The 14,564-nt window shown below is 39.4% G+C and overlaps 1 protein-coding gene across 1 annotated transcript; it reads right to left on the minus strand.

Annotated features, from left to right (window-relative positions):
- Positions 1–1,521: 1,521 nt before the first annotated feature.
- On the minus strand, positions 1,522–13,746 carry LOC113170271 (pituitary tumor-transforming gene 1 protein-interacting protein). Its single transcript, XM_026372297.1, has 7 exons — positions 13,481–13,746; positions 13,185–13,231; positions 12,553–12,661; positions 9,520–9,628; positions 8,285–8,350; positions 4,870–4,916; positions 1,522–1,999 (listed from the first exon to the last, which is right to left on the minus strand). Exons 1-7 carry the CDS (start codon positions 13,599–13,601, stop codon positions 1,950–1,952), a joined length of 549 nt encoding a protein of 182 aa, XP_026228082.1. The 5' UTR covers positions 13,602–13,746; the 3' UTR covers positions 1,522–1,949.
- Between the last annotated feature and the right edge of the window lie 818 nt (positions 13,747–14,564).

Genomic DNA, 14,564 nt, shown 5'->3' on the forward strand with positions numbered 1-14,564 from the left:
CAGCCGCATCAGTGATTGTTCACGGGCATCAAAAGAACAATGGTGCAGCAATGTATACATTGTACCACAACATGTCTGGTGCTCCTGAAGTGTTTTCATACAGCTGATGCCTAATTACTCTGACTTGATAATTAAGGCAAACGCAGGGCTTCATTCGTCTGGGTTTGTTAATAATGCCTGCATCATCACACACCTCTACAATCCAGGAGAAACTTAGTGTTTTATGCTGCGGTTGCTGTGCAGGTTGGAGGATCTGAGCATGGCTGTGGCACCAGATGGCAGTGGGCTAACTGCTCTTTGAAGACTTCCTGTCAGGTACAGGTACAGCAAAGGAAGCTCCTCCGGTACAATAACTACCCCCTAAAGGAAGAATCACTGATCAGACTAAGGCTGAATACATCAGGCATGTTTTCTTTTAACCATGCTGCTTTTAAGGACCTCCTCTGTAATAAAGACATTATTAACAGTATTTATCTATCATGTTGCATGATTCAGAAGTTCATCACAGAGCAAAGCTGTAAAACCTGGTGAAATACACATGCTCTCGATGTGTGACTGGGGTCGACAGGACTTTTGACACAGCGTGCTCCTTGTTCCTCAAAGTTGAGTCGTGGACACTGGACTTCCAGATGTAACTATACCTGTTACTTTATAGCAAACAAAAATTGTATTAAAAACCCCAATAATTTGGTTCATCTCTCCACTGACAAGTGGAAAGATGAACACTGATTGTGTCCTCACAGTGCTGGTATACGATAAGCAGCAAGCGAACAGTTCGTTTTTGAAGCTAGTGATGAGCGAAGGTAAGGAGCCTGTCTGGTCCGATCCCACAGAAGCGTCAGCAGCTGTCAGAACACACAGTGCACTGCAGCTTCCTGAGAGCCCATGTTGATCCCCATGTGATCATCTGAACTGCATCATGGCGCAGTGGAAGAAGACAGCCTGCTCACCTTCATGGGTCTCGGAGTGTTTGCAGCACTTGGGAGACCTACACCCCAACAATATACTGTGACAATCCAGCATTAAATTAGTTTTTTAGCAATGCTGTGATATATTTATTTCTCAGTGATGACATTAAAACTAGAAACACGTCTCATAAGATTTTGACAGGTCTGTTTTTGTCCTTGACTTCTGCACATTCTTCTACACAGGTCACACTCAGTATTTGTCACCTTGTCACCTACAGAAGTTGTTTACGCCATTATGTTTTTAATAATATGTAGATATTTGCTATATTTCCTAATTTTAGTATTCTAATATGTATATATAAATATATATATCTCATATTAAGTCACTCACAGCTGCACATTCCTCCATATGTTTCCGTCCAGTGTATCAATGATTATTTAATGACTCCACATTTTTTTTTTACACCAAAAGAAAAAACTAGATGTGCAGCAGAGTTTAAAACCAAATGAAGAGAGAACAGCTGTAGAACCAGAGTTCGACATAAAACATAAAAACGTATTTCTCCTCAGACAGTCGACCTGTTTTCAGGTGGAAAGGAACAAAACCTCACTGTTAAAAGAGCAGATTTATTTTATTTATTTATGTGTCTGGACACATCTCTGCTACAGTTATTGTGTTTTATTTTTTAACTCAACAGTATATGTACAAAGTGCAAAGACTGATATGAAACTACAATATCTAAGAAGAGATAACTAAAGTAAGGAAAGTTCTGAACACAGAAGAACTTCACGCAGCTGTAGGTTTAAAAACAAAGCTTCCACACGTCCAACACAGAACACCGCGTTCTGTTCCCAACAAGAATCACAAGGCAAAATAAATTTCAATCATGTTTGTTATTTGAAAAAGAGAGAAACTAGGTCTAAATTGAGTCGTTCTGGAGGACGGCAATCTGCGGCGTTTGTCTCGCTGTTGATGTTGTGGACTCCAAGCGAAGGACCAGCTTATCACGCCGACTGTGGAACTCCTCCAGCACAGCTGCTTTACTCGTTCTCAAACTTACTGTATGGGTGGTCCGAGTCACCCATCAGACCTGCACAGAGACAAGAGGGAGGAAGAGAAAGTGGAGAAATGAAAACACAGACACTCACGGCGAGTCAGGAAAGCTGTTCTCCTGATTACATTTTCCATGGAGCTCCGAATCTTCGATGGATGTGGAGTACATGATAATGACTCCTGGAAAATCCATCTTCCACAGCGTTTTCTTCACACTGTTACCAAGGTGAAATGTGTCTTGTAGGTGTACTCCTACACAACTACATCTGCCCGCTTCACGTTTTGAACTAGTTTCCAAATGACGTCACATCGTCAAGAGATGAAAACAGGAATAAACTGTAAATCATCACCATAGTGTTGAGTGTCATCACGCCACAGTCAACCATCTCCCAATCAGTGATCCACGTGATTTCAATTCAAGTTGCTAATTATTTATGTGTAATGATATGTGACTGTTTCACATTACATTTTGATTAGCTTATAAACACCACTAACAATATAACAGCTTCTCTGTTCACTATACATGAGGTGCCACAATGATTTGATCTGCACACCACTGTTCTGGGTTCGAGGCTGCACAGGTTCTAGCTCCAATTTCAAGAGAACTCAGGCGTCGACAGGAAAGTGGCTGGTGGTAAAAACGTGAAAACACACGCGTCTTACAGAAAAAACAAAATGTCCATAGATGTTCACGCTTTGCATTAATGACATCTGACCACAGGCTAAGGGATCATGTCTGATGACAACTCTGGTAAAATGATCTAAACATATACATTTAAAATAAATTCAGTAATTGAATAGTTTATGTTTTCCATCCTTGTATGGAGAACAAGCTGCTGAACGGAGAGAGATATTCATTATTAACGTTGCTCCAACACTGATCAGTCATGATTGTGTGCTCCTTTGTTTGCTTCACTGAACTGTGAAACATAACTAACTGTAATTCATTGATGGAGTGTTTGTCTTTGTGGTTCAGTATGTAAACAACCAATTCTAAGAAACCTAGCTGGACACATCGAGTTAGAAATGTGTATACTCACTGTCACCTTGGATTATTTGTGTTTTTACAGTCGGTCAGTAGAGGTTCACCATGATTCAAGTGTTAACTGGAACCCAGACAAAGCAGAACACTGCTGACAGAAGAGCAGCTGCATGGGCTGATGGACACAGCTGAGGGAAGCTGAGGATTTCTGAGCTATTACATCGGCCATAAAAAGCAAACGTCCACTGACAAGCTCAACAGGCAGAGTTGACAGAATGGAAACGTTAGCATTGTTGCATTTAACAAATCTCCCTTTCATCCCGAGAGGAAGGTGAGGAGATTTACATTTGATTTGTTTCTGTTATCTAGTTATCATACCTCAGCATAAGTTCCACAACTAACTAACTAACTAACTGTGGCACTTTTTGTGTGGACAACTGAAAACAGTTCAACATGGACACTGTGTGTCAAGGAAATGTGTGAAATTGGTGAGATCCCTCTTTAATGGACAGCTGTTCGTCTCATCTCACTCCAAACTGTTAAACTGATACTGCTGGATTTCTCCATCAAGTATAGAGATGCTTTGAATCTGCAGCATCCAGCTCATTGTTACTGTCTAACCTCTACAGGCTGACACACTGTGCTGGGAATAAGAATGTCCTGTCTCAAATTCATATTCCTTTCCTGGGATAATTTTAACTCGCAGTGACAAGAAACTATTTCTCATTTTGCAGAGACCTCCTGTCCCCTAGCCCCAGAGGACTCTTTGGCCACCTTCACTGATCCTTGACTGAGAGCCAGTGCTTCAAGTAAAGAGAACATGACTTATGAACAGTGTTTCAGCTGTGCGTTGCATTTCAGCTACTTGAGTTTGCATGTGATGCAGATGACATCACAGATGACTGGGTTAACCACTGCTACTTTTGCTAACTTGGTAATTAGTTCAGTCTGCTTCACTGTGTACAGCTGTGCTGAATCTTACAACATGAAGGTTCACGAAATGAAGAGCTTGCAACATAATTCAAACATTACATTGCTTATTGAAATTTCGTTACAATCCAGTTCATATCAACTTTTCTTTTAGCGTGTATATGAAAGCCCAGTTAATATGCTGCATTTCTTCTGTCTTATGTGCATTTGTCAGAATACACACTCCCAGCTGTCTACACAGGGCGTGTTACTTTTACTCACCCATATGTGCAGCCTGAAGTCTATTAGCCTGCGTTTTACATGTCTAACTACAGTGACTGTGCTCTGAGCGTTAAAGTGAAACACAACTGATCTACAGCTCAGCACTGTGTAGCAAAATAAATAAAAGTCCATGTAGCAAAAATTGATGATGATCCTTCAAAAATATGAGCTTCAACAGTGTGACTAAACAGTTTTTAACCTTGTTTTGGCCAAATAGCCGAGTTTGCAGCATATTACTTTTGCATAAAGGAGTGTTTGATACAGGTCATAAAGGAAAAGCGGTCAGAGACAAACCTTTATCTGCAGTTTCTGGGACCTGTAAAAAGCTGCTCATGCTAAAGAGGGAACTTCCATTCAACACCAGCGTATGATAAATTATGCTTAAATTGATTTAAACAGACAGGAGTTGGTGTAACCTATACGTGACCTGAATTGCCTCGCTCTGGGACCGGGCATATTCTGTTGAATAATGCATTGCTGGCACAGGGTATGGAAATGAAAGTCAATGACAATGTCCCGGAAAATCTGAGGCTAATTCAACATGTGTGACACACACACACACACACACACACACGGTTGTTTACATCTAGCACTGTGTTAGACTTGCTGATCGACTCAAGTGCAGCAGGTTCATAGATCGCACAGGGAGTGAAGGGTCAGCCTGTCAGGGTATTATTAAAGAGGCTCAACAGGATACATACAGTGATACAATGTAGACTGTGGTTTATACGTACCATACTTCCTGCGGATCTCATCGTGCCGTGCCTTTCTCTCCACCTTCCTGCAATGAAAACACAAACAGAAGGAGGTTCAGAGTAAAGTCAGAGAAATATTTTTGCTTTTCCACCTGTTGTTTAGGTTGTTCTGTTGAGTACAACAAAGAAAATTCCCATTTAATCCATAGCCTCATTTCGCACGATCAATATGATACTGATACACTGTTTCACAAAGCCCATTGATTTATTTATCATTTGTAGAAAACATCATTATGAAGCACGTTACTATATGGAGGATGAAGAACCTGAAATAATGACTTAGCAAAATAAAACCAAACAAAGACAAAGGAGACATTTATATGTTTTTCTCCTTGAACGTTAGCTGGCAGTGCAACAAAAACAGAGCATTTAACAAACACTTGGGAGGAAGCTCTATGCTCTGGACAAAGAGAGCTGGTGTAAATTAGCCAGTGTCTTATTTCTAGGTAGTGATGTGTGACCAGTCTGAGCTCTGCCTGCCATCTGTGCTCCTGACCCTGGCACTCGGCTTGCGTGAGACTAATTGACTTGTCTGTGTTCACGCTCGCTCCGTGTAAGCATGGCTGTATTCAACAAGTGGAAAAAGAAAAAACAAGTTTAAAAAAGCTTTACTTATGTTTACTTCTAATATCAAATGAAAGCTTTCCGTCGTTCGTGTCTTAAAACTCTTAGAGTTTAAGACTAAACTGAGCTTTCAAGAAACAAAACAGTTCATGTTTTGTTCAGTTCACAGTGTCATTTCATGTTAGCTCTATTTGCATTTTACAAGACTTTCCTACTTTTAACACAAACATCAAATAGAAAACACACCTAATTCGGTTTTCTTTTTTTGGAATGGCGATCACAGATTAGAAGCAGCTAGAGCATTAAAACAGTGAACAAGTCAATCCCTGATACAAGATGTTCTCGCAGAATGCTATCCAGCCGAGACACACTACTGTGATCTGGCTCTGCAGTCGCCAGGCTGCAGCGTCTTCAAGCACTAGTCTCTCCCATGATGGGTCCAATCTATTCTGAAAGTCCTGTACGCAACATGAACTGTATCTATGTAGGTCACTGCACTAACTCCGACTTCTGAGATTTGATCACGCTCTCCACAGGAAACCCTGACTAGATTCTGTGGGCATGTGAGAGAAAAAGCTCACAGAGGCTGGACTTTTCAAACTGCTCAAACACACACACACACACACACACAGACACACACACACACACACAGACAACACACACACACTAAGAAAACCAGGGCTCTGATGTTCCCAGCTCTTCAAGTGATGATGATAAACCAGTTACTGACTATGTTTCTGCTCGACTGCCCCGCTTAGCAACACATCATCCGGCCATCCTCTGAGGATGGATGCACTGGGAGTACAAGCAGTAAATTGAAAGACGAGGCTGAAACATTTATAGAGAGCACAAAGGGGAAGGTTTTCAGGTCTACTGACTGCTACAACACGCACTACTGTATGATTCAGGGATGATCACACAGTTTGCCTGACAGTGGATGGTACTCCACCTACTGAAGCCCACTCTGTTTGTGACCACATAACCAACGAGCAGCTGCACAGTCTTCACAATCCAACTGGTGTTTTGGGATAGGAGTGGATGAACACTGAGATCCTCCTCTGGGACACAGATTCTTGGGCTACACACACACACACACACACACACACACACACATCACTTGCTTGAATCCTAAACACACAATGGGCCCTTTTAGGGCACTATGAATTATTCCGTTGTAGGAAAAACCATGTAGGTCCTGCTAAGATGTCTTGGCAAGCAAAACCACCCAACATGTTGTGAGAACAGAACTGAATGTTCAAGTCAAGTCATTCAACCCGATTTGATGATAGCTGGGTATTAGTGCGATTTGCAGGTTTTAGTTATTGTCGGCATCCACTTTCATTGGAATTAATCACGACAAACCTGAATATGACCAACAAATGTACATACATTCAGGTCCATATAAACGTGGGCAGCGACACAGTTTATCATTTTGGCTATGTACACCATCATAATTGATCTGAAAAGAAACACTTCAGAACTACTTTAAGTGTAGACAGTCACTTAATTTAATGGTCTATTTGAAAATACTGATTGAACTGTTTAGGAACTACAGCTATTTTTAAAACACACATCCCCAGTTTTAGTGGCTTATACAAACCTGGACCGTAATGTATAAGTTAGAATAATCAGTTTTAATAGTCCCAGACATTAGCAGGAGCAGGAGGGTTTCTTCCCTGCTCTGGCAGCTCTTTACTGCAGCTATCTTCACCTCCAGCTTGTTTTTCCTTCAGCAGGTGACTGACTTCATTCCAGGACATCTCACTTCTCACCTCAGCTCCTTCCTCTTCTCCTCACATTTTTCTGGTACAAGTTGATCTTGCTCTCATTTTTTTCCACAAGATGTTTCAAAACTCTTCAGTTTTACACTGGTTATCGTTCTTGATATTGACACACATAAGTTTAACTACCAGAGGCTGTTCTAGCTGCTGTTTTAATATTTATTTCTTCATCCACTACAATTTTTTTATGACCTGTCCTTTCTGAGTTCACCAGTCTGTATTCGAGAATGTAGCAAGAATGCGTTCTCTGACGGGCAAGTTAATAGTGTTGAGGGATGACAGTTACTGAAATCACAGTAAACCATGGGACAATTCCAGTTTTACTGTTTTCAGATTGTAATTATTATTAAAACTGTTGATTACTTCCCATCTGCAGGGTAATATGCAATCCAGCTTTAATTAAAGTTAGCAACAATCTCCTGGACTCATTCTCCCTCCTGTATATATTTGATGGCTGCAGACTCTGTTCAGCAACTTACGTTCTGATGTAAGTTGGTGAACAGAGTCTGCAACTCCAATACCAGATAGTTAACTTTAGATACTTTTGATGTACCGGGTTAGTTCTTATGTATGCTCACTCAAATCAGAGTCAGTGTCTTTCTAAGGCTGTATAGTGAGAGAATACAACTACTTCTAGTACTTGTACTGCAGCAACTACTACTACTACTCTAATAATAGTCACCACAAACTAGAATTATGTGTCAGTATTTTTGCCATCCTAACAATATTGTGATAATACAAACAAAATATGTGATATAACCATCATAATAACTGTGATAATAAATGTTTATACCATGTCATCTCTAGTCAGTGTTATCATACAGTATTATTACAATGATTGCATCATGCCATCAGTGCACAAATCTTGGTTGGCCAAAATAAATTACCTTAATTACATACAGAACCTTTTGCTTTACAAAGTGAATACTTTTGCCTGGTTGGAGTGATTAAATTAGAGTAATTCCATACTGAGAAACATATTGCTGTATACAGTTTGTAGTTGGCACTGACAGATCCAGCCTGGATAAAGCCTGAAGAAAAGTTCTTACCGGTCTTCAGCGCGTTGTTTGATCTCCTCTCTCCTCCTGGAAAATCTCTCCTCATCTCTGTCAGGCCTGAAGACATAAGGAAGCAATAAAGTAAAAGTGAGAACAACAAGCATACTCATCTGGATTCCAGAGATTTTCTTTTTAAAAGCAAAACTTGGTCACTGGTGACGAGCATGATTTATATTTTAAAGTTAAAGTTATGCTGCAGAAACAAGGTGCGCCTCCTTTAATAATGAAAGGACCTAATAAAATGGAAGCTGACCAATCAGGAGGTGAGAAAATATAATTTCCTATAGGGAAAAGAAAAAATATCAAAAAGAAAGATAAAGACATGATCATGAGTGTGAGAGAGAGTGAGAGTGTGAGAGTGTGAGAGAGAGTGAGAGTGAGAGTGAGAGAGAGAGAGAGAGAGATAAACATGAAGGAGACTCCTACACCCACAGGATGGTGACTATGTGACAGGCCAGTATGCAGTTGATTGACTGACATGACATTTTCAAATCACTCCAGCACAATGAATGAATGTACCACACACAGACACAGACAGACACATTTGTTCTTCAAAATAAAGGGTTTAAGAACAACAGTGAATAGAAAGTAGTTTGGATGCACAGGTGATTCACTGCACTGAACAGATGGAACCACAGAACAGGTATGAGCTCCTTTTCTTGGAGCAGAGCAGTGATATCGTAGAGGTGGAACTTGGATTCATTTGCATGGCAGTTCAAACATTATTATTAATGTATTTTTCCTTTAGGTTTTTACAAGCTTGGAGCTGCTTTGATTGTTCAGGTTACAACAGGCTCACAAAAAAGTGCTACTTCTTTGTGTAGCACTTCTTTGGAGAATTCTAATTTAAAATGGAGATTTTAAATTAGAATTTAAATATATATAAACACATGACATGCCGCCAGCAAAAAAAATCAACAGATCAACCAGACAAAAAAAAAAAATAAAATAAAATAAATAAATAAATAAATAAATAAATAAATATATATATATATATATATATATATATATATATATATATATATATATATATATATATATATATATATATAAAGTCCACCCATCTTTACAGAACAGAAGGTAGCATAAACGAGCATTTTCTCTGCTAACTGAAATCAATTGTTTGACCTGCAGATCCTATTCTTCAGTTAGTCTTTCTAAATCTTTACTCAGAAATATATGTAACATCTGCACTGAAACACAGTCAGTTTGTCATTTAACCTTACCCTGACCGACGTTTCTTGCAACAGCAGCAGCAGCAGCAGCATACGGTGATGCTAATGAGGATGATTCCACCCAGCACAGCCAGAGCGATGATGAGGGCTTCAAAGTTCACTGAATAACACAAGAAGGCAAGTAACTTTCAAATTCTTTGCAACAGCAGGGCTTATTCTGAGGTCATAGACTAAATGGAAACTGAAACTTGAGTCCCACTCTGCTTCGCATGACATTAATGTTTATCTTGCTTGGGAATGATGCCATCTGCTGACTTGTCCACAACACTGCATGTTCTGATGTAAATACACACTACACCTTCCATATCCAGTGAAAACAATCAGATGGAGACTCTATCAAAAGCAATAGCACCAGTAAAATAATGTATCTGTACAGTAACCTGGTCACAGTTGTAACAGTTGAGCTATTTAAAATAAGAAAAGCACATTTTCTTTTCCTTCATAAGGAACACTTAATTATTTAAGGTCAAACTTAAGGACTTAAGGTCAAACTGTCAATGTACAGTTGCCACTGTGTCTTATTTTAGTTTAATAGCCTTTTTAAAAATATGAGCCTGAAATTAAAGTGAGCCTGCAACATTACAAAAAAAAACACCTAAAGATGTATGGAATTGCATAATCTACCACAAGGTATGATTACTAAGTAATTACTCATTTGAAGCAAAAGTGCACGACAAAATGATCTAGTTGTTTTTCAGGTGTGGTCAGACCTCCTCATCCTAGTAGAAACAGGTTATTTCTTCCTTGGCTCCTCAACACTGCAGAATCCTGGTCTTATGTTTAAAAGAAGGAGAAGGAGGATCTGGTGATCTACTACAACCATGTTGCCAAAATGGTTGGCACGATGTGTAAATTAAAAACTCAATGATCTGTAAATCATCTCAAACCTACGCACATATCAAAAGTTGAAACTGAGAAATTTCATTGATTGGTCCAAAACAAATGCTTTTTGATGCTGATGCCAGCAGTGACTTTAGCATGATACAAGTTCCTCTGTGCAGATAGAAGCGCTAAATCAATTTTTTTAATTTTATCCGTCTCTATCACTGGCTGTGCTGTGGGAGAAATTTCTCTCCTCCTGATGCCAGGTTTGTTTAAGCCACAAGAATGAATTTTGCAATTAAATTAACACTGAACAGCTAAATTTAGTCTATCAGGATTACTTTCTTCTCTGATCAGCCAAATGCTCAGCCAGGTCTGCATTTCTCTACCAAAGAAAGAAAACAGCGCTGTGACTAAATGGACTAAATACACTGCCCATCCAAAATAAAAGTCACCACCTGGATTTAACTCAGCACATAGGTAAGAGCCTCCCACTGAATAATTACTGCATTGAGGATTATGTTTCAGCTAGCAACAAGTTTTAACCCTAACTGATGCAGTGGGTAGCTTCTCATTTCTTTAAAAAACTTGTCGGAAGACATATCTTGTGGTCGTGGAGATGATGTTAATCTGATTCAGAAGGCTCAAATTATTGGCATCAAGCAAAGAAATCATCTAAGGAGATGAAACTACTAAAACTGGGTTAAGAACTGTCCAATGCATTATTAAAAACTGGAAGAATAGTGGGGCACCATCATTTTCCGAGGAAGAAATGTGGGTTGAAAAACATCCTGAATGATTTTGATTAGCGATCACTTAAACTTTTGGTAAAATTAAAACGTAATAAAATGACCGAACTCCGACTATGTTTAATAGTTAAAGTAAGAGCATTTCCACATGCACAATGTGTAGGGAACTAAAGAGCTGTGTAGCCTTAGGAAAACCCCTTGTCCAAGAAGCATGACATCATTTTCATACAGGGATTGGCCACCACAGAGTCCAGAACTTAACCCCATTGAGAATCTTTGGGATGTGCTGGAGAAGACTTTGTGCAGCGTCCACCTCTCTTATCATCATTGCAGGATCAGGAAAAATTAATGCAATAGAATAAATGTTGTGATATCGCAGAAGCTTATCGAAACTAGGTCAGGGTAAATGTGAGCTGTAGGAAAAGCTAAAGGTGGTCCAACAAAATATAAGGGTATATCTTTTTTTGGATTGCAGTATAGTTGGGACTTTGTTAAAAAAACAACTTTACTTTCATATTTAAAGTCATCACCCCCTAACACGTGGTTCATGTTTTTTTTTTGTTCATGTTTGTTACTGCAGTATTAATTCCTGGAAAATAAATGACCTCACTTCAAAAATTCACCTTCACAAATTTTCCCTAGTCGACTAACTTTCCATCTGACTGGTTACTCAGAAACTAGTGGAAGTGTCCCTGACCATCAGCGATTTAATTTTCTACACTTACTCAGAATGTTTTCATGTGCACAGATCTATAAAGCTGCTGAACTGTATTTTGGCATGGCTATTTAACCACATAAGAGAGGAAGCAGTGAGAATGACAGCTTTTCTTTGTGATACTAAAGTGACATGAACAGAGGAACAGAAAGTTTCGGCTTCTATCAAAAACGTGGCATGTTTAAATAGCTGCCGCCGGCTAAAACACTCCAGTATTTATGTAAAAGAATCTCTAACCGTTGCACTTAACCTGCAGCTATTTGGCTCCTATATAATTTAAATTTACCTGTATTTAACAAAGGTGCAGCATTTTAGGATGTCCACATGGGCAGTGTACAGGCATGTGACAACACGGTTACTTTTCTTTTACTTGTTTTTTGTTTTTTATAGTTTAGTCCTCTTATGGCTGAGTGTGTTTTACATATTTTATGCACTGAATTTGTGTATGATCTTTGCTGAACCAGCAATAGAGTATTACGTCTTCAGTTTACTGAACCATACCAGACTTCATCACACAAACGCTGATTGCATTTCCTCAAAACAGTGGCGACTGAAGCAAGGTACCAGCTGACAATGGTGTCCAACAGTGTGCTGCAGTACCTTTCTAACAACACACACCCATTTACAAAAACTTGGGATGGAGGTAAAATGACTGCAGTCTTGAAAAGTGACAAAAGGAAGAAAAATAAGTAGGCTTATTTACCATATTTCACAACATAATAACCATTATCAACTTACACCAGCACACTCCCCATCGGGCCTGGGACAACATGCACACTGAGTTTGGAGGCAGCAACCAGGACACTGGGTATTCTGTGCAGTTGTTGGTGGTAAAGCACCACAGACACTGTGCAGACAAAACACAAACATAAACCCTCTGTATGCCTTTGTTTTGTATGAACATACTCCTGGTCTAATTAAACGTTCAGGTCATTTTAAAGCAAGACTACCAAACATCTCAGTCTGTCAAATAGCTTTCTTTTATTTGAATATTTCTGCTTTGACTTTAAAAACCTGTAGAGGGCATTTCAAACTATTTTCTTGGATCGAACAGGTATTCAGTTGACCAAATAAACAAATGGCTGTTGCATCAATGATGAAAATGATCTTTAGCTGATGCCCTATTGAAAGCAATGTTATTATTTTAGTGGCAGTAACAGCACTGATAAATAGGTTTAGTCATCAGGATTGTGCCTGCAATATATCTCATCCACTTACATACTCGCTACTAGAAACATTTAAGGTTGGTGCTTTGCTGAAGATCAAATAAGGCCTACATTTGCAGATAAGACTAATAAAAGAATACAACATGACAGTTTATGACCAGACTTTGGACGTTTCGGGCAAAGGTGTGGATTCGGTAACTTTACCTTGGCGTGTGGTACACAAGTATCACAGTTTTTGTAGGCAGAGCAGGCTGAAAGAAAAACAGACACATGACGTTAACCTCCAGGAAATAACAACAACCTGGAACAGCAGCAGCTGGAGTCACGTCCAGCATTTAAAAACAATGCGTCCCTAGCTAAATGTTGTGACCTCCTTAACCACTGAAGTACCGTCTTCTCTGCCAGACAAAACGCATATAAGCAAAAATATTACCTTTGTTACCTGTAGAAATGGTTAAATGGCCGAAGCCTACTGCTTTTTGAAGTGAAAAACAACTTACGAGTTACTGGTGACGGAGTTGTTTGGCACTCCCCCGGGCTAACCATGCTAACACACAGTACGGCAGCAGCAAGAAACGCCGAAGCGGTCACTTTCTGACTCTTAGTTGTAAAAGAAGACATTATTAAAACCCCAGAACAACTGCTGCTTAGCTTAACTGTGTCTACAAAAACCCAACTACAGGCTCGACGACAGTCCACGCTGCCTTTTCTTGTGCTCGGCGACTGTTTCTGTTTTGCCTTGATCCTTTACTGTCACTTCCTAGATATCCAGGGTTCGCGCGTTTCGTAATTTCAGACTGCCCGGGCGGGCGGAGTTTATACCGCCAACCAAACTCACATATGCCCGCCCGCTCAGCTTGATCTGTTATTAATTTGGATGTAGACCAACGTGTTTGTTTTTCCCTCGAACTGTTTCCTTGATCCTCGTTTTGGATTTGTGCATTTTACTTTTTAAATGAAATGTTGAAATCTTCTTCAAAATGACAAGATTACCTGTAATTAAATACAATTATTAGCATTATAATATATCTAGATCCATATATAACCTAAATTAATCTGAACAAATTACACTAAGTCTCACAGTCACTTTCACTGTGAAATACAGTATTTACTGAGATATATATATGTATAAAAACAAAAAAACAAAACAAAACAAAACAGTATTTAAAAATGATCCAAGCTGATGACTGAAGAAGCTGCACTTATTTGACTTTTAATCACAGAGAACAAGCTGTGCAGCAGAAAATGTGAGTTGCTCCATTCAGATTATAATTATTCTCTGTGCCTCTAGTTTGCTGTATTCCCTGCCACAGGCTGGCTAGAACGAGGAGTTGCTGTCATTGTTTAACGCTTTTATCTGCTGCGCTGACATGCTGCATCACTGCAGGGAATTCTAATGAACAGAAAAGCTGAGTCTTATCAGGAGGTGGCAGTGTAACGCCACACACAAGCTCTGTTTTTCTACTCAGCAGCAAGCACAAAATCTATATTGTGACTGCATCTGCCTGACAGTTGATTAGGTGTTTGGCAAGATTTGCATGAACTCCTGCTATTTTATGTTTTCGACAATATGTAAATGATGAA

This window comes from Anabas testudineus, chromosome 16, assembly GCF_900324465.2.
Source record: "Anabas testudineus chromosome 16, fAnaTes1.2, whole genome shotgun sequence".
Lineage (NCBI taxonomy): Eukaryota > Metazoa > Chordata > Actinopteri > Anabantiformes > Anabantidae > Anabas > Anabas testudineus.

What these genes read in the sequence shown, in the direction of transcription:
- LOC113170271 (XM_026372297.1), bottom strand. Translation starts at nt 13,601, where the DNA reads ATGTCTTCTTTTACAACTAAGAGTCAGAAAGTGACCGCTTCGGCGTTT. An exon ending in AACTCCGTCACCAGTAACTC is followed by an intron (nt 13,232 to 13,480) that starts GTAAGTTGTTTT and finishes TTTTTCTTTCAG; the next exon opens with CCTGCTCTGCCTACAAAAAC. An exon ending in AAACAACGCGCTGAAGACCG is followed by an intron (nt 4,917 to 8,284) that starts GTAAGAACTTTT and finishes TTTTCATTGCAG; the next exon opens with GAAGGTGGAGAGAAAGGCAC.